The 21,055-nt window shown below is 44.7% G+C and overlaps 1 protein-coding gene across 4 annotated transcripts in view; it reads left to right on the plus strand.

Annotated features, from left to right (window-relative positions):
* The window catches only part of CLPB (caseinolytic mitochondrial matrix peptidase chaperone subunit B), a 176,184-nt gene that overhangs the window by 143,781 nt on the left and 11,348 nt on the right, over positions 1 to 21,055 (plus strand). For all 4 annotated transcript variants that reach the window (XM_031962000.1, XM_031961997.1, XM_031961998.1 and 1 more), the window contains 4 exons: positions 8,394 to 8,471; positions 12,367 to 12,422; positions 19,432 to 19,476; positions 19,835 to 19,996. In XM_031962000.1, coding sequence (XP_031817860.1) covers positions 8,394 to 8,471; positions 12,367 to 12,422; positions 19,432 to 19,476; positions 19,835 to 19,996 — 341 coding nt within the window. The remainder of the gene's footprint in view (positions 1 to 8,393; positions 8,472 to 12,366; positions 12,423 to 19,431; positions 19,477 to 19,834; positions 19,997 to 21,055) is intronic.

Consider the following 21,055-nt stretch of genomic DNA (forward strand, 5'->3'; position numbering starts at 1 on the left):
GTCTCCTCTCATCTGCTGATATCATTTCTGCCTGCCCATACTCATGGGCCTTGTTTAGAAATTACTACTTCATGAAGCTTCATAGACCCCACCCATCTCCTTCCTCTTATTTCTCCTAAGGCCATTTTCTCTACCTCTCATGCCCTTACAACTAAGAAATAATTGGATATAATGGAAAGATCATTGGACTTGGAAGTCAGAAAACCCAATTCCTTCAACAGATTCTTGTATAATCTGGTCTCCGATTTTTTTTCAGCCTCCTAGTTAACAAGAACAGAACTATAGCTATATACCAAGTCTACCAATCCCCAGTCTAGGGAGACACATCGTACAGTTGGGAGGGGCAGCAGATTGGGCAAGACTGAGAGTATCTAACCCAGAAAATGAAATAAATTTGTAGAGAAAAGGAACTGTCCTCGGAGACAAAGACTTGCCCTTTCCCCTCCTCCCCACATGAACAGAAGGGATTCTTTTCTTGCTTACAAATGGTGATGGATGAGGAGAGCCTGGGGCCTTTGACTGGTAGGGAAGGTACACTTTAGAGCCCTTAATTTGTGGAGACCAGCCAGACCAGGGCCCAGGGAATCCTAGTCTTTACTTTGCCCTCACGATCCCTCTAGTCTGGAATGCTAGGTTTGTGCTGTCATGGTCTGCCAGACTTAGAGTGGGTTCCTTTTCTAAGATCCAAAGGCAAAGAGACAGAAAGGTGCAAAGAGTTCCTTGTGAACCCCTCATTTTAGATTCCTAGCCTCAGAGTTTCTTTCTCTAAAGAGAAGAGGAGACTTTCAATCAGTACTGAGATATGGAGTCTAGGGAGACGTGGAGGGAACAGCTGAAGGAAGAGAATTTCAGTGTCAGGTGCAGCAACATCTCAGTCTTTCCAACTTTTTTTTTCCCTTTTTATATGAAAATAGGCTTAATTTCTTCTATTAGGTCCAAAATTTCTCTGACCTTCCTTTATCCTGTGGATATTTTATGGCCTATGTTTTAGAGGTCTCATCCAAAATCTAGTTTTATGTAATTTTGAGAGTCTCACCCTTAAGTTGGCCATGTATGCTTAACTTTTCAGACATAGCAACTTTTGGACTTAATGTCCACATAGAAAGATGGAAGGTCTTCACCAGCATAATCACAGATCCCCAAAGTATCCGTAATTCGAAGGATTCACCCCTGAGACCACCACAACAGTTACAAGTCCCAGAATCATATCATCTCTCAGTTTTTGACAAGTTTTTGTCTTCTAGTATCTTCTTAATGAGACCCCATTGAAGGAGAACCCTGGACTTCCAGAGCCACATCTGGATATCTCCAAAATGCATTGTTATTTAGGACAAACTTAAACGTGCCTCTCTGTAACTTCCACACAATTCCCCTAATTTTGCCTTCTGGGACTAAGCAGAAGAAGCACAATCCAGTGTCAGCTTTCTAGCGGCCTTTGACACAAACTAGGTTTGCTGTTAGGAATAGGAAGGAGGCATTACTTAGGTGGCGTGAGATAAAGGTCAGAAAAGAGGGCTAAGGAAGTCAGGAATATTCCTTTCCCCACAGTCTGAGAGCACTGGGATTGTTCTCAGATCTCTAAAAGAACTGTAGGCTTGTCCTTGTTTTAAAGTCAGGGAATACAGGGAAATTTTTAGAAGGCATATCCAGGGTCAGATTAGCAAATCTATACTGATCATGTCCTGTGGATAGGACCCTGAGAAGAGGACCAGCCCCAGTAGTTCATATGCGAAGTGGGGAGAAGGGAAGGAATATCACAGCTCTAACCTTGGGGAACATAAGCCAAAAGTGACTTATAAGGAGGAGCTGGCCTGGCCCTGTCTGAGGCATTCATAGCCTCATTGGAGAGATGGAGCTCTTCCCTAGGATATAGTGAGAAAACCAAATAGGCAGCTGCTTCATCAAGCCTCAGTGGGATAAGTTATACTCTGAGGCCATGAGGGGCCAGAGGAAGGGGAGCTCCGGAGCTCATTGGGAATGGCAGAGCTTCAAGAAGGCTTCCTAATGAAGAGAGACCTTAAAAGATGGGCAAGTTTGGCAGCAGATAGGAATACTTCCTCGCCTGCTTGTGTCCTGTCTGCTCCACACCAGGTCTCCTCTTCTGGAGCAGTGTGGCCTAGAGGAAAAACCCCTGGAGTTCAAGTCAGAAGATCTAGTTCTCATCTCGCTTCACCTGCTTACTAATTGTGTGACCCCCCCCCCCCAGGCAAGGCACCTCTCCTTTCTGAGCCTCAGATTTCCAATCTGTAAAATGAACAAACTGAGGCTAGGCAAGCCTTAATGTTCCCAGCAGGGAACCCCCTTCCTCTTCCCTCCCTAAAACCAGCCTTGATTTTTGTGTCCCATCGTTCTTCTGCTCTCCTACACTGAAGGGGGTCATGGGTTAGGGCCTTCTGGAGCTGTCTGGGAACTTCAGTGGCAGCATGGGATGGCTGAAGAGCCAAGCTTCTACTTCAACTTCTCAGGAATGGCTCAATTCCTTCACTATGGCTCTCCTGGGGCTTTCATGGACATCTAGAAATGCACCAAGCATGGGTGGGCCTAAAGCTTGGCAACCCTATGGGTGCCATGAAGATGGGCAGCCAGCGAAGCGCTGCTGAATGAATTGATTTGATAAACGGACATTTATTACACTCACAAATTGGCTGAAACCAATTTTGGTCACATCAACCCCTGATAAGTGCTGGGGTATTGATTTGTGCAAAGTAATACAGTGAATTTATCAGTGCAATCCCCAGCTGAGGGGCCTCTGGAAGACTCCAGCACACCGTTATGGTGTTACAGATGGAGAAAATAAGGCAAGAACCAAGCTGCCAGGGACCCAGACCACCTCAGCCTTCCTAAAGTTAGGCAGAGCCACCCCCTGAATGGCAGACCTACAGGAAAGAACCCTCTTCTTCCCACATCTGGGATGTAGGACCCTGTTAGGGGGAGGGGCCATCCCATACCTTTCCCTTCAGAATTCAGCTGCTGAGCCCCACTTCTTCCCCACTTGCAATGTTGAAAGGAACATCAGAGTTCATCTAGCTCAGCCCCATTCCAAATGTGAATTCTATCTGTAATTTAACTACAGACTTCCTGAGCAAGCCATTTCATTTTCAAACAGCTCCAACTACTGGGAAAAATTTCCATGTATTAAACCACAATCAGTCTGATTTCCTGTATTTTCAGTTTTGTCTTCAAGGGCCAAATTTTCCTCTTCCTTGTGAGTTTTTTTCCCCTTCGGATTTTTTTAAGGCATGCATTATGCCTTTCCTAAATTTCCTGCTCTTGAGGTTCAGTATTCTTTGTTCCTAAAGGGATGGTTGCCAGCTCCATTCCCAGTCTATTAACTTTCAATCTGACTCAGCAAGGCCCCTTCTTATATGTGGTCCTTGGAACAGGACTTAGTGAACCTGGTATGATCCGACTTAGGGAAGATTTCCTAGCACTGCTGTGAGGGAGTGTGCTCCTTAAGAAGAGCAAACCCAACTAAGTGCTGCCTACACAGCCTGGTAGAGGAAACAAGAAGCATAAAAGTTGAATGGTTAATTTTTTTTTTAATATGTATCCATAATTCAGGACTAAAAGATATATAGACAATTAAGGTCTGTAGAGACTCCAGTAAAGAAGGATTCATATGAGCTAGAAGAGTTGGGGGGAAACCTGGACAGTGTGAGATTTGAACTTATTCCTGGTCAGTACAGGTAGAGAAGATGGAAGGAATTTCCAGTGGGAGAAAGAACCTGAGTGAAGACAGAAATGAGCTTGGTGTGTTTGGGGAGGAGATGACCCTGTCTGCTTCTGCCTTGTTCAATTCACCCTTCCCAACAAGATTGGAGGAGAAAAAACATCATCTTTTTCCTCAGTGTCTATGAACACCAACTGAGACAGCAAATGGCTGGCAGAACAGAATCTTGTTATTGAGGGGGATCATCTAGTCCAGGATTCCCCAAGAATTCATCCCTCTCGGAATACTATTATGGGTCAGAACTTGAAACAAAGTGTTGACTTACTGGAATTGATGGAAGCAATGCTTGTGTGCTTGGGTTTGCACATTTGAGAGTGCACACATTAGCTCACACACATTAGTTCACAAGTTTGGGAGATTCACAGGTCAGAATTCAGTATGAGATTCACACCTCCCATAATCCCACTCTCGGAGGAGGAGTCAACCTTTGAGTTTATACCTCTAAAAGAGCATAAAAAGGAGCTGAGTCAGTGAGTTTGGAAGATTGCCAGGAGTCGGAGTTAAGCTAGAGGCAGAAGCTGGCAAAAGACTAGCAACGAGAGCTCTCAAAATCAAAGAAAGCTAACTGGGCTATTTTGGAAGAGAATAAAAGATTGGATTTTAACTCCTGGCTGTATTTGAAGTGATTATTATTTGGAACTGAAACTAAGGCTGCTTCCAGAAAACCTCCCCAAGAAACCTGCTCCACAGAGAACCATCATATTTTAGAAAAGAAAAAGAACATTACAGAATACAGCACACAAAAGCCTAAGTGGCTTTCTATAACAGCTAGATAAAAGCAAGGAACCTTTAGATCCTTAAGGAGTCCCAATGGCCTCAGCTAGACCACAGCTATCCCTTTGCTAAGTACAAAAGCTGGAGCACTTGTAAAGCTGGGCTATCTAAAATTGAAGGCATTTCCTACTGAAGAAAAGAGTGACAGTTGAGAGTCAAAGAGAGCTGCCTTAAAGTATTTGAAGGGATTTTAAGAGGAAGAGGAGGAGGAGAAAGAGTAAACTTGTCTTCTTATTCCTAAAGGCCAGAACAAAAAATATAGATTGGAAATGCAGAGAAACAGATTTCAACACTCTCTCTGGAAAAACTTGCCAGCAGCTCTCCCAAACTTCATTGAGTTTCCTGACAAGAGAATTCCCCCAAGGTCAGCTTTTTGGTGCAGCGGGTATAGCTCCAGGTCAGAGGTTAGAAAGATTCATTTTCATGTGTTCAAATTCAGCCTCAAACACTTACTGGGCATGTGACCCTGGGTAAGTCACTTTATCTGTTTGTCTCTGTTTCCTCATCTGTAAAGTCATCTGGGGGAAGGAATGGCAAACCACTTCAGCATCTCTGCCAAGAAAACCCCAAATGGGACAAAGTTGGACATGACTGATAAACAATCGAACCACCACCACAACAGTTCCCTTACCTGGATGGCTTCAAGCAGAGTCTGGATTACCATTTGTCAGGAGAGAGACTGCCACCACCCTCATCATCCTTTTCGACTCTTAGATTCCATGATTGATGATATAAAAATGTGTCACAGGTGGAATCATTTTCTTCTATAAAATGTATTTCTTCTACCCTCCAGCCAAGCTCTAAGTCTCCCAAAGGCTTGGATGTGAGAGGGCTTTTCTCCCGAAGAAGTCATGTCACAAGCAAGCCAGATAACTTTACTGCTCTCTTCCCCAGGTACTAGATTATGCCCTCGCCCAGTCTCCCTTTCCCCCTGTTTTTCATTGTCAGCCTCTATCTACCCAGCAATTTTTTTTTCCTCAGACCTCATTAGAAGTACCCTGGTTGTAATTGCTTAAAGGTTGACATTTCACTGGTTTCACACAAGGCTCCAGTCAAACCAAGCTCTCCAATTCAGTGGCATTGACTGTTCAGTGGATTCTGTCTGGAATTTTAAAAAGCTCCTTCAGAGCAGCATTCAGAAGGAAGGAACAGTAGCTTCAAACAAAGTATGATCTCCCTAGCTTCTGTAGTGTCCTTAACACAGCCAGCAGGAGCCACATCCTGATGATCTGATGATCTGAGATTGGAAGGGCCTTGGAGATCATCATCCGACTCCTCACATTACAGATAAGAAAACTGAGACCTTCTCTGAGGTCCCATAGCTAGTAAGTCACTGAGCTGGGTTCTAATTGCTTTCTACTGCACCACTCATTCTACTCTGTACCTACTGACCCTTCACCTAAGGACAAGCTCAGCGAAATGAGAAGACACTAAATTATAGGCCATCAGGCGACTGTTTTGTCTTCAGAAATCTCTAAACTATCTCGAAGACAAGAATGTTGAAGCAGAAGTATCATCTACATAGATCAAAGGGCACCAACATAAATTGTAGATCCTTAAAGTATTAAAAGATCCCACTTTCACATACTTAGTAGTGTAGAAAGCAAAAAAGGAAACAAGTATTTGTTTCCTTTACAAATAAAGTCTCATGTCAACTTAACAATGATTGTAGGAAATAGGTGCTATCATTATTATTCTCATTTTAAAGTGAGGCAAAAGTTAAGTAATAACTGCTATACATCTGAAGCAAAATTCAAACCCGAGTCTTCCTTACTGGACCATATTATCAACTGTACCAGTTATACGTTAAACCTTCATATCTTTTTCACATGAATAGATGCCCATCTAATTCCTTATTTTAAAAAAAATCGTTATTATTGTTATATCTTACTCTGAGTACAAACAGCCATGATAAGCTCTAAAGACTTGTGCATATTGTAATGTCTTAATAACCGTTTGTTGATTGAATGAATACAAAGATAAAGACACAGTTCTCCACCCTGTAAATGACATTGATTTTTTTTTTTATCCCAAATATATATTGATTATTCAGGGCCCATCATTTTCTCTAGTTATTTCCCATCTAGGATTCCTTTATCTCCTGATTTCTCTTGTCCTCTAAGCTCAGCCTGGGACATTGGCAGTGCTCAGGGCAGATGCCATGATTGTGTGGTTTCCTGTGTTTTCCTTCACTCAAAACCCAGTGAGCATCATTCATTGGCCCCACCCTAAGGCTTCCCCCTTCATTGATAAATTTTTGGCCATGTTTTTGTCTCCTCTTAGAATGTCAAGTTATCCAAGGAAGGTTGATTAAAAGGGAGGAGATTAGAAATCATCTTGTGGGAAAATTGTTTGAAGGATGCTGGGGTTATTTATCTCATGGAAGAGAAAGATTGGGGGCTATGTTTGCTGGCTTCCAGGATTAGAAGGGTACATCTAGAATATGATCTTTACTTCCAGATTTTAGAAGGCACATTTTCTATAAATGGCCAACATTTGAGTAATGTGGGACCATCTGAGACAATTCCACTTTTGCATAGCTCTGATTCTAGCCACTCTGCTTCTTGAACTCATGTTCTTTGGGGCCAAAAATAGAATGGCTAATCTCTTTGATATGGCAGCTTGCTACCTCATGAGGTATTGAATTTCCCATCTCTGAAAGATCAAATAAAATATGTAAAGCCCTTTCTCTAGTATTCAAGCATAGGCCAGATGTTTAGTGTAGTTTAGGACCAAAGAGCCAGATTCTAATTAGTCTGCAGGATTACAAGAGATTGGACATTGTTAACCCCTTTTTACATCATTTTCCTCTTTAACATTCTAGGGAAACTTCTCAGAATGTCTTAAAATGCATTCAGTAAAATTCACAGGATTTTAAACAAAACCAATTGTAGTGAAATAAACGTGTCATTTTTTTCTTCCTTACCCAGGTTCACTGAGCCTCCTGAAATATATTTATGTGCTCTGTGAGTCCACAGACCCCAAGTTAAAACTCCAGGCCTAGTGGTCTCCAAGGTCTCTGTAATCTTGTAATACTGTCAAGATTTCTTTAGGAGAAATTCCAATGCTGGCAAAGAGACTTGACTAAGTAACCTTTAAAGGTTTCTTCCAACACTGAGTTTCCACAACTTTCTTAAGGGCCATAAACAAGAAAAGGCCTTCAGCACTCCCTAAATGCTGTCATTGGTTTTGCTTGTTCCACCAGCCTCTCTCCCTACCACACTCCTCTCTTCTCATCTCAGAGAGATGAGTCCTGGTGTGAACAAAGCTTCTCTGCCACCACCAAGAAGGTGGTATGCTGTAGTAGTAGAAGGAGAACATGAATTTGAATCCCAATTTTACTCCTTATTGTCAAGGTGATCTTAGGCAAGACATTTCTCCTCTCTGAGCCTCAATTTCCCCAACTATAAAAACGAGGGGATTGGACTAGACGAACCTAGAAGGTTCCTTTCAGATTTCATCATCCCATGAATTTTTCACACAGCTATGCGGTAAAGAACCTGGGCTGTAAGCTCCTCAAATTCTCCCTTGTGCCCCAGCTGAATTGCTCCTGCCCCTCCCAGGCATCCCCCTCCACCTCCACCTCCACCCCTTGCCTTCATTCATCGTCCACCCGCCTTTCAGTTTCCCTGGCAACGTTGAGTGCTCATCCTGGAAAACTTTATCCGAAATCTGCTCTGGGCAGCTTTCCAAATCCATGCTAACCTGATTAGGTGTCTCTGGGGGCCTTGCTGGCTAATCAAATTAGGCAGCACTAATGGTAGTGAGGACTTTGAGTGGGCACGGAACAGTAAAACATATTGTATACTTAGTGATAATCATCCCGGCTTCTGTGTCATTGATTTATCTGCCTCCCTGCTTACCCCCTTTTCTGTGTGTTTGACTGCAGCGATCCGGAGGAAGGAGAATGGCTGGTACGACGAAGAACACCCACTTGTCTTCCTTTTCTTGGGATCATCAGGGATAGGTAAACCAAACCAGAGATGGAAGAAGGAGCTAACAGGGACGGAAGGGGGGGGGGGGGGGGGGGGGGGGGGGGGGGGGGGGGGGGGGGGGGGGCGGCAACAGGGAGGCCTGCACTTGATTGAAACAGCTGTGGCCAAGGGCAAGAGGGTAGCCACACACACGCACACACATACCCACTGCCTTTAACCAGCCCTGTCTCCTCCCCTGGGGTGGTACTGAAGATGGGTGAGGGAAAGAACAGGATCCAGCCCAATCCCCCAGAACTATCCGGATCAAATCATTCCAATTCAGCCCAAGTGGATTAAGTGCCTGCCTTATAGAGAGCCCTGTGATCAGGTAATAAGAGAAATAGGAAGTTTCAGTTAAATCTCTGGCCCTGCCTTTGTGGACCTCACAGTCTATGCCAGTAAGAAAGTCTCAGAGCTCCCATGAGAGGCTCACACCAGGGTATGGCTGAAGACCACCCACTAGGTGTGGGCCTTTTTTTGGTGAAAGAAATGTCCACACTAGGAATGGTCTGGGAAGCACCGGAGGGCAGAGTGCTAGGGAGGCTACAGAGGGTTTCAGATGCCAGCAGACAGAACTGTAATCCACAATGTTAGTGTTCAGGTTTTCACATGCATGGACCTTTTATGGAGTTCAGAAGATGTACCATTACCATTTGTGAGGGGGGAGAATTGAGGAAGACTTCCTAGAAGAGGTGACATTTCAAATGTCACTGGGGAGGAATTCAGCAGATAGAGGAAAGAAGGGTGTGTCAGGCATCAGGAGCAGTGTAAGTAAAGGGAATCCGAGTTTCATTCAGAAAATAGTCGTCCAGTTTGACCAGAACAGAGTATTATGGAAAGGAATGCCCAAGGGGAACATTTCACCCTTGCCCAGCCTCAGGAGAATTTACCCCCAACTCCTTTCCAGATAGCTGTGTGACCCACAGAAAGCAGAGGGCATGTCCCCCTTGATAATATGCAGACCCCAATGTGGCCAGCCCCCAGTTATCCATGTGGAGACTGGTTGCTCTGCAGAGAACCACAGCTGCTATTTCAACTCCCAGGCCACCTCCTCTGTGATCAGGAGAGGAGGCCCTCTTCTGTTAGGAGGAGCTCAGACTACACCTGCAGAGAAGTACCTAGAAGCTCCGGCATTCTGACTGAGTTAAACACAATGGAAAACAGCCCTTCGGATAGATTGAGAGCTCCACCGTTGCCCACTGACTGAGTGACTGAGGACCCGAGTCCTGCCCTGTGGCTCTGGGCCTTGTGACAAGCTGCCTCCCAGTTGGGGGCGTGCTTCCTCTCAGACCCACCCCAGGGCTGCATGCTGGAGGTGTCCTTAGAGGCTCCCCTCACGGCCTGGAGACCATCCCTCCTCCCCCCCAGCCGCCTTCCAAGAGGAAGCAATAATCCTCTGGACCAGTTTGGCCAAGGGACAGAGTGCTTTCAAGCTGCTGACCGGTCAGGACCGTGTTCCCTTCTTTCCCATCCCCTGTATACTACCCTCTTGTCCAAAATCTGGAGTCAGAGAAACAATTCAAGGCCTGCACCGGACACTGGCCACCTTTGTCCCTGGGCAAGCTGATCCCTCTCTCCTGCTGAGAGGCTCACCCTGAGGGTGAGCGAGGGAAGGGAGTGGACTGAATTCTTGTCTCGTCTCTCCAAATCCCTCCTGACAGCTTCCCTCCCACTGTCCCCATCTTTGTGCATTCAAACCTCTCACCTAGTGGGATCAGGGCAGGGAGAAGAGCACAGGACAGAGGCGGGCTGAGCCAAAGGTTCGAAGGGGAATTCTGATACTTACAGGACCAGGGACCCAGAGGCTTGGAGCAGCCAGGCCTCAAAACAAGTTTCTTGGGACTTTCAGATTCAAATGAAAGGATGCCAAGAAGGGCTTTGTGAATCTTAGAAGGCTGTACCATGTCAGTTATTATTATCATCATCATCTTCTTTTATCCTTCAAGTTGCACCTGTGTTAGGGAGCCTTCTCTCCTCCCTCCTGACCATCCACAGCAGTTCCCCGCCTTCTCATACACATTTGAAAGCAGGCTCTGGGCTGTACTTCTCATCCTCTGATCTGGGTCTGTGTCCCATATCCAGAGCCAGACTGTGGGCTCCCAGAACATGACCACACACAGGCCTGGGGCTCAGCACTTGTGGGGGGCCGACGGCCAGCTCTGACCTCACCAACCTGCCACAGCCCCTGCCTCTGAGGGTCATAGAAAGTTGTAAAAGTCATGTCTTGGCTGACGAGCCATTCCTTGTGACTTGACATGACCCAGCAGGAGAAAAGGCCTGTAGGCAGGGAGCCTTGAGTTCAAATTTGGGTTGTCCTGCCGACTCGCTGTTGGACCTGGAGCAAACCCCTTCTTTCTGAAGCCTCTCTAAAATGAGATGTAGACTAGATGTTCTTTAAGGTCTTTTCAGACACTGATAGTTTATGTTTCAACATTTACCTCTTATCTAGGAAATGTCAGTGGTAAACAGAAGGCCAGAAGGACTGACATCTGATACATTGCAGAATCTCTTTCCCTAACAAATACCAACTCTCAGGTATCAGCTTGTAGCTTCTCTACTTGGTACATTATCCCATGGTATGCTTATTAAATTTGGACTGGTTTCCCCATACTGCCAGCCCAGCCTGCTGGCTAGCAATGTATTATTTAGAGTACACAGGTCATGTTAATAGTAGTGGAGAAAATCCGACTCAGGAAGAGAAAACCACCTCTCAGTTGGGCTCCTAAACCAGAGCCAAAGAATTTTGTGAAATTATCTGCTCCCACTGCTTTCCATTGGTGCAGATAATTGAGACCTGACCATAGACCCTTTCCTAATCCAGAGTTCCTTAGTAAGGAATATAGTGGTATAATTTCATTCATTGCATTATAGTTTCAGGGATCACTGACAAACATCAGATCCCAAGATTGGGAAAGGAGAAAGGAAAGAGATCTGTGCCCTCACCTAGCGTAGTTAAGGCTGGGAGAGCAAGCCTCAAAACACCCCCAGATATGAGGAAGCATACTACAATTTACTGTCCAGTAGGTATGCAGAGAAGAAAAATTGGAGAAGTTCATATGGAGTTCTCCTGGAGTAAGTGGCACTTGAAGGATTAGGAAAGACTTCATTTCTAAGGGGTGAAATCCCCATCAGAAATCTGGGCTGCTGCCAGGCCCTGAATTTGATTTCTCATTAGAAAGGCACAGGTAGCAAACAATGGTCCATTACCTCTCTTCTGCCCCAAGCCTAGTAACATACAGGCTGGATCACCTAGCCTTCAGTCTCTCCCTTTTTCAGTTAATCGACATAACTCCAGAATAATTTTTCTCATGTGAAAGTATAGTTATATCACTCCCTTTCTCAGAAACCTTCAGTGGCCTCCATTTCCTATATGATAAAGGTCAGCTCCAGTATGACGCTAATCCATCTCTCTAGCCCTATCTCACTATATTAGCTTTCCTGTGCTCTAGTCAAACCATGCGCATTTTTGTCATGTCTTATCTCCAAAACTTAACATTTGCTGTTTTCATCCTCTGCAAAATGGCAGGTATATTTTGTCTCCTTGCCTCCCCTGTCTGCCTTTTGAAATCCTTTACTTACATCATGATCCAGCTCACATCCTATTTCTTCATGAAAGCCTTTCCTGAGCCCTTCTCCACCTCACTCTGAGGGACATCTCTTGCCTCCAGTCTCTTGTTCCATTCTCTTCTGTGATCTGTGTTCTTAGGATCTAACCAAGTATATAGTTACTTACATCCACTTGTGTCTTATTCCTTACTATCTAGTAAACTCTTTGAGAGCAGGGGCTGTGTGTTATTCATCTTCACAGCCTCAGCATTGAGGTTTTAGAATTAAGAAATGAAAGCTAATTGAAAAGAAATGACCTCTCTCCTTTCCTCTCTCTACCAGGGAAAACGGAGCTGGCCAAACAAACAGCCAAGTACATGCACAAGGATGGCAAGAAGGTAAGAGGGGCAAGCCCCTGAGGGCAGGGCTAAAGCATCTGCCTCTGCAATGGGTTATTTTGCTGCCTCAAGGATTTTCCATCCATTGCCTCAGCAGCCGTGTCCCCATGGATCTCTGAAGAAGGAGTCTCAGGGAATGTTTGCCTATGGAGTTTCTGGTACCATCTTAGTCACTGATTTGCCATTCAGCCTTGAACAAATTACTCAGCCTCTCAGATTCAGTTTTCTAGACGACCATGTCCCTTCCTCTCTCTCGGATTCTGTGATTCCTCATCTGTAAAATGGGGGCATAGTCCCTACACTGCTAACTTCTAGAGACAGTTGTGAGGTTCAGATGAGATCCTCGATGGGAAAATGTCACTGAGCAAACAGATGGGAAAAGATCCAGAGCCTGAATGGACTGCAAACTCAGTGTGACCTGGGAACATAGAGCACAGTAGCTGAAGGTCTGTCATGTGGAAGAGAGACTAGACTTGTTGGCCCTAGAGGACAGAACAGGGAACAGAAGCTGGGAAAGAATGGCTTGAACTAGCAGGGCTCTGAAGGTCTTTGGTTGGAGACATGATAACTATTTCTCAGCAGTGTTGTGCCCTCAGGGCTTTCTTTCTATGTAGGTAAGATTTTTACTAGGGACCCTCTGGAGTCCTTTCCAACATAGAAATTTTGTAAAGTGGCTGAAAGGTTAACTAAGCCACTGCATATTAATAGGGATGTCATAATCATAAGATTTTGTCTAAGAATCTGTCTTAAAATCATTAATGCTCTATATGAAATTTGGAGGGATTCCATTTTTCACTTCAATCTCCTGCTACCAGCTCATTGGTGACTACTTCTTCCAGAAAACAGTCTGATTTGCTAAATTATCTCCTTGCTTCTCTGCTTTTCAAACTTAGTAGAATTTCTCCCATCTCTACAGACCTATATAAACCAGGCCTTCAGCCCTCATGCAAAAAAAGCTACCTTTCTTCAGTGGCCTCCATACCTATAATATGTCTCCCACCGTCTTTCCTGAGTGCTAGAACTGAATTCTGTTCTCGTATCCCAGTTCTCATCATGCCTTTCTCAAGAATCTTCCAAAACTTCCTAGAGTCTACAGTAGATGAATGTCCACACCCTTTAGTCCATTATTCAAGACCCTCCATTGTCTGGCCCAACCTGTCTCTGGCCTTGTATCCTCCCTTCAGCCAAAGTAGACAACTTGATGTTCTCCAAATAATTTCCATCCATTTCCATCTCCAAATCTTTGTACATTCTTTTCTCTGCTGTCCTCCTTTTTTCTCTCCTGTCTATCATCTACAGAAGCCTGCCTATCCTTCCAGGTCCATTTTGTTGCCATTCTCTCCATGAAACCCTCTCTGATCCCCAAGCTGGAAATGATTCCTTCTTCCTCTGTCTCAGCAAAAGTCGTCTTTCTGTCTTATCACATTCTGCCATGCGTTGTAGTCATCCATGTATGTATCTTAGCCCTTTATTGGACTGTGAACCAGGTGAGGGCGAGGATTAGGTCTTTTCCATTCTTGTCTTCCAGTTGGGGTCATGAATTGCTCATCACAGGAAGTGTTTAGGCTTTGACTGGTTGGCTATTTATTGCGGGGATTCCAGTTCAGATAGAATTTGGACTCAATGACCTCCTTGAGGTCCCTTATAACTCAAAATTCTGTTAGCTCTATTAACTCAAGCATAAGGCTCTGCACAAAGATAGTTCTCAGTAAATGTTTTTTGAATTGACTTTCTAGTCCTACAGGAAATGTTTTTCATTCAGAGGAGTAATATCAGGAAGTACTGTCATTAGGGTCCCCTTAGGAATGTTTCTATCAAAGCAATCCAACCTGTTTCTCTGATACTCCTCTAACATCTTCCCTCCTTTAGCCCTAACCTGGACAATACCCAGGGACTTTGTGTTCCTACCTTATTCTACATGGAAACTATGGTAGGACTTAAGCTGTTGTTCAGGACCCTGTCTTCCTAGTGGTATTAGGATACTTGCTTTTCTGCTAAATAAGAATCAGTTAATTTTTCATTGCTGGAGGCATTTAAGTGGAGACTGGCTGACCAATTGCTTATTTTTTAATTGTCTCATAATTTCTTTGAATTTCTTTGTATTTCTATCCCCAGCATTTTTTATTTAATTTTATTGTTTTTAATCAACAAAATCTTTTTCTCTCCCTCTCATCACCACTCCCTCTTCCATTGAAAAAAAAAAAAAAAAGCAAAACCCTTATCCAAAACAAATGTGCAGTAGTCAAGCGAAATGTTTCTGTCATTGGCTGTATCCAAACAATACAAGTCTCAGACTGCACCTTTGACCCATTGCTTCTCTTTTCAGGAGGTAGGTTTCATGGTTCTTTGTTAATCCTCTAGAATCATGGATGGGCAGTGTGTTGGTCAGGGTTCTTAAGTCTTCCAAAGTTATTTGTCATTACAGTGGTGTTTTTAATGGAAAAAAAAAAGTTCTCCTGGTTCTGTTCACTTTCCTCCACATATGTTTACGTGGTTTCCCAGGTTTTTTTTTTAAACCATCCCTTTCATCATTTCTTACAGGACAGTAGCACCAAACTTTACATTCCCAAATTTTAATTAATCTCCAGTTCTTTGTCACCACAAAAAGCTCAGCATCAGCACAGCTTGAATTGGATTTCTTCTGAGGTTTTCACCAGCTCCACCAGAGGCTTTGTGCTATTCATGGCCTAGCACCTGTATCAAGCCCTTGTCTCTCTTTTTCAAATGACTTAATTTTCCTAACAACTCTGTGAGACAGGTAGCACAAGTATAACAGTATCCCTGTTTTACAGATGAGCAGACTGATCAAAAAGATGAAGCCACAATTACATAGCTCATACATTCCAGAGCTGGGTCACCTACTTCAAATCCAGCATTCTGTTCATCACTTTTCCTTACTGCCTTCAGCCATCCCAATTCAGGACCCACATTTTGCTTCTGTGGCCACAGTACCTCATGCACCTCATCCCCAATGGCCTTCTAGGCATTGATTCCCTCAGTAACTGACCTGTCAGTCCTCTTTCCCAGAAGAACTAATCCCAGCACAGAACCCTACTCCCAGCACGCTCTCCTCTCCAGGCCCCCTGCTCTTCAGTTCTCCCCACCTCAGCAAATCCCAGAGCAGACCACGTGGCAGCGGGCACTATGTGTCATGTTAATATGATAGTCCGCACAGATAGCTTGCTGAAAGACAATTAATCAGGTTGGCAGCAATTCTGACAATTAGCACTCGGGAAAGGGTCATAAACTAAACAGACTATTAGGAGAGATGCAGTTAGAGGCAGGAACCTGACTGATTAGGAGTGAAGGATTCTTGCTCGTTTCATTTTAATACTGTCAGAGAGGTTAATATTTAATTACAAATTATAATCTTATCTGGTCTGTCTTCATACGTGCAGCATTGAAAATCAAAATAGCTACAGATTTGCTGACACAGAGGAGGGTTTGTTAGCATACTCATTGGGTAAAAGGATTTTCCTTATTAGAATGTTTCTATAGGCAGCTGAATCAAGCCCTTGTTTTGGGTATCATGAAAAGAAGTCCAGTCGCTTCTCTCTGCATCATACCTTCCCCAGAGAATAATCATAACATGATTGATACAGTCCTATGAAGTATGTTGAATATGTGCTGTTAGCTCTACTTTACAGATGGGGAAACTGAGGTCCAGAGAGATAAAAGTCACTCACTGGAGTCACATGCTATGGCTACATCAGTGACAGCCCTAGCTGGAACCGAGGACCAGTGACTTTTACTTCATCTTTTTCTTACAACAGTCCCACATCAAACGTCAGTTTTAACCTTATAGCAAAATTGACCCCATTTCACAGTATTGTCCACAGGAGGACCAGAGGACTGGCAGAGCTGGCCTTGTCTTATTATTAATTTTTAAGACTCTTAGGACTAGTATAAATTCAAAATAACACAAACCAAATGCATTACATTGAGTTATTGGCTATCACAGAAATCTGGTCACATGGCACGCGTATAAGAGAACAGTTTTTCCAGTGGTCACTGGAGCCTGAGGGATCTTAGATCTTCAGGAATGGTGAGGGTGATGATGATGACATTGATAAGAGCTGACATCCCTCTGAAGAAGAGCACTGAAGAGCCAAAGCCCCTGGATTCCAATCCTGCCACTGCTTGATTAGCTAGGTGACTTTGGCCAAGTTATTCTGCAACTCTGGACCTCATTCCTCATCTGAAAAGGATTCTTGGTCTTCCTGGCCCCTTCCCCTACTGAATCCTGCAAACTCCCACGTGTGAGGTTTTCAGAGTCCAATACCTATGTAGCGTAGACTATATTAGTACTGGACAGGCAACTCAGAACCAAGACCCACCGACTGAGGCTCAAAATACTCTGATTCCCCTGTGCACGACAGAAGCCATGAGGTCACAGGGGATAGAGCCTGGGATCACAGAGACCTGAGTTTGAACCCTATCCTACACACTTACCACGCAAGCTATTTCAGTACTGTCTGCCTCAGTTTCCTGGTATGTAAAATGGGAATATTATTCATACCTACCTCTTCCCTGGTTGCTCTATCAGATCAAGTAATATAGAATCTGACATAGTATAGTAGGTCCCTAATAGATGTCTTTTTATTAATATATATAAAGCACTTTGCAAATGTTATAAGTTCTAGCTATTAGTATAAGCAACACTCTCCATTCTCCATTCTTCCAAGTGACTTTCTCTCCTTTGATAAAGTCTTGAATTGAAAGTCAAAAGGACTAGGACCCAAGTAACAGCTTTTCCCAATTATTCCAAGTGTGACCTTTTTGGCCAAGTACATTTCTCCAGGATTTTGTTCTTTCAAAGATGGGGAAAGCACATGGCTTGCCCACATTGAGGGGAGATTATTTCCATCCCCATTTACTGTTTGTCTTTAAATCGCAATGATACCTCTGCTAAGAAAAACAGTCCTGCTGCCATATTGAGGAGACTTGAGACAATAATCCTAATATCAGGGCCCGGGATTTCTATAGCACATGTATGCAAAAGGCCTTCTTCCATGTCTGAGGTGACTCTGTTCCCTGATGTGTCTTAGCTAAGAGTTAATTATTCTCCAGGGTCCACCTGGAACAGATCCAGGAGAAAAGGAAACAGGATGAGGTGTCTGGAGGCCCAGTCAGTGAAGATCTGTGAAAAGAACTGGAGATAATTTCACCTGGAGAATAAAAGAAGAAAAGGTCATGATAGTCATGCTCAAACATTGCAAGGGTTACCCAGTGGAAGAGGACGACCTAAAAGGCCAGAATAAGGAACAGGCAGGGGACTCATAGCAGGTTAATTAATATTCACTGTTAGGAAGCATCTCCTAAGTAAATGAAAGCTGTCTCAAAGAAGAAGGTGGTAGTGAGTTCCTTATTTTTCTAAGTTTCAAGAAGAAGCTAGATGATGTGTGTAAGGAGTAAATAGAGAGGATTCATGCTTTGAGTAGAACATGAGTCAGATGCTCCAGCCATGAGAGTCTGTGCTTCTCTTTAAGGCACTTGGAAAGAACATTAAAACCCACGTCTTGTGAATCCCAGGCAGATCAACTGCTGCCTCCTCTCCCAGCCAACATCTGATTCTGCTCCAAAGGAACTCACGTCCCTTAACCTCTACACAAACATTTACTGTTGTGCTGTTCTAGAAAATCTGACCACTGAGCTGAGCAAGCAGTGAAATGGGAATGCAGATCTTTCTTTAAAGGCCCCATCTATCCCTGCCCCTTTCCCCACCTTCCTATTTTCGATGTGAGATAACTGAAGCCTTCTGAGAAAATCAAAGCAAGACTCCCAAGGAGAAGTAGCATTTAATTTGGGCTTTCTGAGAGAACCAGAAATACCAAAGGGAGGATGTGGCCAGATAGAGGGATTGACCCGAGCAAAAACTAAAATGCAGGGCATCTGCCAGCAGATTGTGCTTTGTCCTTTGGGGCTGGAAAGTAGTCTGTAGGGGAGAGAGAAATGAGTGGGGGCTAAGCCAGAATCTGAGCAACAAAAAAGTGCTAAAGCATTTTAGATGTGTGACTGTTGTTGTTCAGTCTGACCCTTCGTGACCCACTCCCCAGCCCCGAGGCTTTCTTGACCAAGATACTGAAGTGGTTTGTCATTTCTTTCTCCAGCTCATTTTACAAATGACAGACTGAGGCAGACAGGGTTAAGTGACTTGCTTAAGGTCATACAGCTAGTAGTATCTGAGAATGAATTTTACTCAGTTCTATCTGACTCCAGTCCCAGCTTTCTATCCACTGTGCACTTAACTGATCAGGTAAGTCTGGATTGGTGAGCAGCAGTTGGAACCCAGCTATGATCATTTACCACAGATTTGCAATACATGACTTTTTGATGACTTTCTCCATTGGTGTCCAGTAATCCTGGGGCAAGAGGAATAGGATCGGAGTTTTAGAATTAGAGGCAGGTCACTTTGTCCAGTGCCTTATAGATAAGGAAGCTATAAGGGCTCTTTCTACTCTACTAGGTTTAGGTTATAAAGCATAAAGAGACCTAAAATCTTCCTTAGCTCAATGTTTTCATTTTAAAGAAACTGAGTCTCAGGGAAGAAGTGACTTGACCAGGGTCATACAGAGACTGGTGACTGAATCAGGACTGGAAGCCGGGCATTCAGACTCTCAGCCCCAGCTGACTCTCCTCCTTTAGCCTCCTGCCCCTGAACATCTGGGCCCAGTGATTCCCTCCAGTGGATGAGGGGCAGAATGAGCCATGGGAGGGTCTGGTGAAGGGATTTCTTGGCCATGCAGCCACTGGAAGCGGTGCTTTGGTGTTTATAAAACACTCTGCCCAGCAACACTGGGAAGCCAATCTCCAGAGTTATTCTCCTCATTTTGCAGAGAAAATTGAAGTTCAGAATAGTTGGTGGATTTGCCCAGGATTGCCCAGGTCTCTTGATGTCAAATCCATTCTTTAAGGGGAGTGGGTGTCAAATAGAAGGCGGAGCATTGAGGAAACACCTCTTGTGCCATGTCTGCCTGACGCCTCTGTGTGTTCTCTGGTTTGGGTGCAGGGCTTCATTCGGCTGGACATGTCAGAGTTCCAGGAGAGACATGAGGTGAGTATGGACCCGACCAGGGAAGCAGCATGGGGCATCAGACAGGAAGGGGAGCAGAGTCGGAAGCATCAAATTAATTCCAAACAGCCACAAACCTGAAGTTCACCCTATAACTTAGTAGCTAAACAACCCAGTCATACTGGGAGGGAGCAGACAAGACTAGGATCTGGAAGGGAGCCGCATTCCTGACCACTCAGCTCCTGTCAGGAGGGGAAGGGAGAGAGATTTGCTGGGCGCTCATTTCTGTTAGTGACCTTCTGGGTTGGACCCTGTTGGGCCCTTTCCCCTTTGCTTTGGACAGTATCTGAAGCTATCTATGGTGCCCAGCAGTGATTGCTCCGGTTTCTCTCCCTGCCAGGTGGCCAAGTTCATCGGCTCCCCACCAGGCTACATTGGCCACGAGGAAGGGGGCCAGCTGACCAAAAAGCTGAAGCAGTGCCCCAATGCCGTGGTGCTCTTCGATGAGGTGGACAAAGCGCATCCAGACGTCCTCACCATCATGCTGCAGCTGTTCGATGAGGTGTGAGACCTGAGGTGAAAGGGGGGAGGGGGGTTGGAGGGCAGGGGCAGGAAGGAGGAAGGACTTAATGGCAGGGCCCGGAGTCAGCCCAGATCAGGTGCCTCAGGCCAGTGTTGAAGCCTAAAGTGAAGCACCTTCTCTTAGGTCTTGGGAAGGAATCCCTGAAGTTGGAGACAAGACAACTTCATGTTATCTCCGTTTAACATTTGGAGACACTGAGGTCTAGAGAAGTCAAGGGAGCCACCCAGATTATGTACTGAGACCATATTAAAGCTCCCCCCAAGGTTGCACCTGCTGTGCCCCACATGGAAATAGCTGCCTCAGATTCTTAAGGCAAAATGATTCTTACGCCTCATTATAAATAGGGTTTGGGGGCCTGCTGTGCCAGGGACCCCTGTTATGAAGGGATTTAAATGCCAAACCAATGAGTTCTGTATCTTTTCCTCATGGGAATGGGGAGCCACTGAAGCTCCTTAAGGTCAGACCTGAGCTTTAGAAATAGTGTGAGGATGGGTTGGAAAAGGTATTACGGCTTTTGCCCACCCTAAGGTAGCGCTTTGTTACCACCATGATTATCTAACCATACTCCCCATCCTAGATTCCTGGGTTCTAGCCCTAACCTCCTGACTTTCTGTGAGCCAACTGGGCCAAATTTAACACACATGAGAAGTGAGAAGGAGCATTTGGGCTAAGGTGTCAGCCCCTGTGCAGTGGTGGAGCTGCCAGGGCTGTTGGGGTCCTCCCTCTCTATAGTAATAGAGGCAACTCTAACAGCTCTGCTGTCCTGGGGGGATTTCTCAGGAGCGTCTTGAATCTGCTCTTAACTCACAATTGTATAGTGCTTAGCAATTTGCACAATGCTGTCTCAGTATCAACCCTGTGAGGAAGATGATGAAATTATGATCTCTGTCTTACAGAGGATGAAATAACTACTCAGACTGGTTAAGTGCCTTGCCTCAGGTCTGAGCTCATAAAGGGCATCCCTGTAATTTGAACTCAGGTCCTTGGGCTCCAAGTCCAACACTGTTTCCACAGTGTGGTACCTCATTTTACCCTGCA

This window comes from Sarcophilus harrisii, chromosome 3, assembly GCF_902635505.1.
Source record: "Sarcophilus harrisii chromosome 3, mSarHar1.11, whole genome shotgun sequence".
Lineage (NCBI taxonomy): Eukaryota > Metazoa > Chordata > Mammalia > Dasyuromorphia > Dasyuridae > Sarcophilus > Sarcophilus harrisii.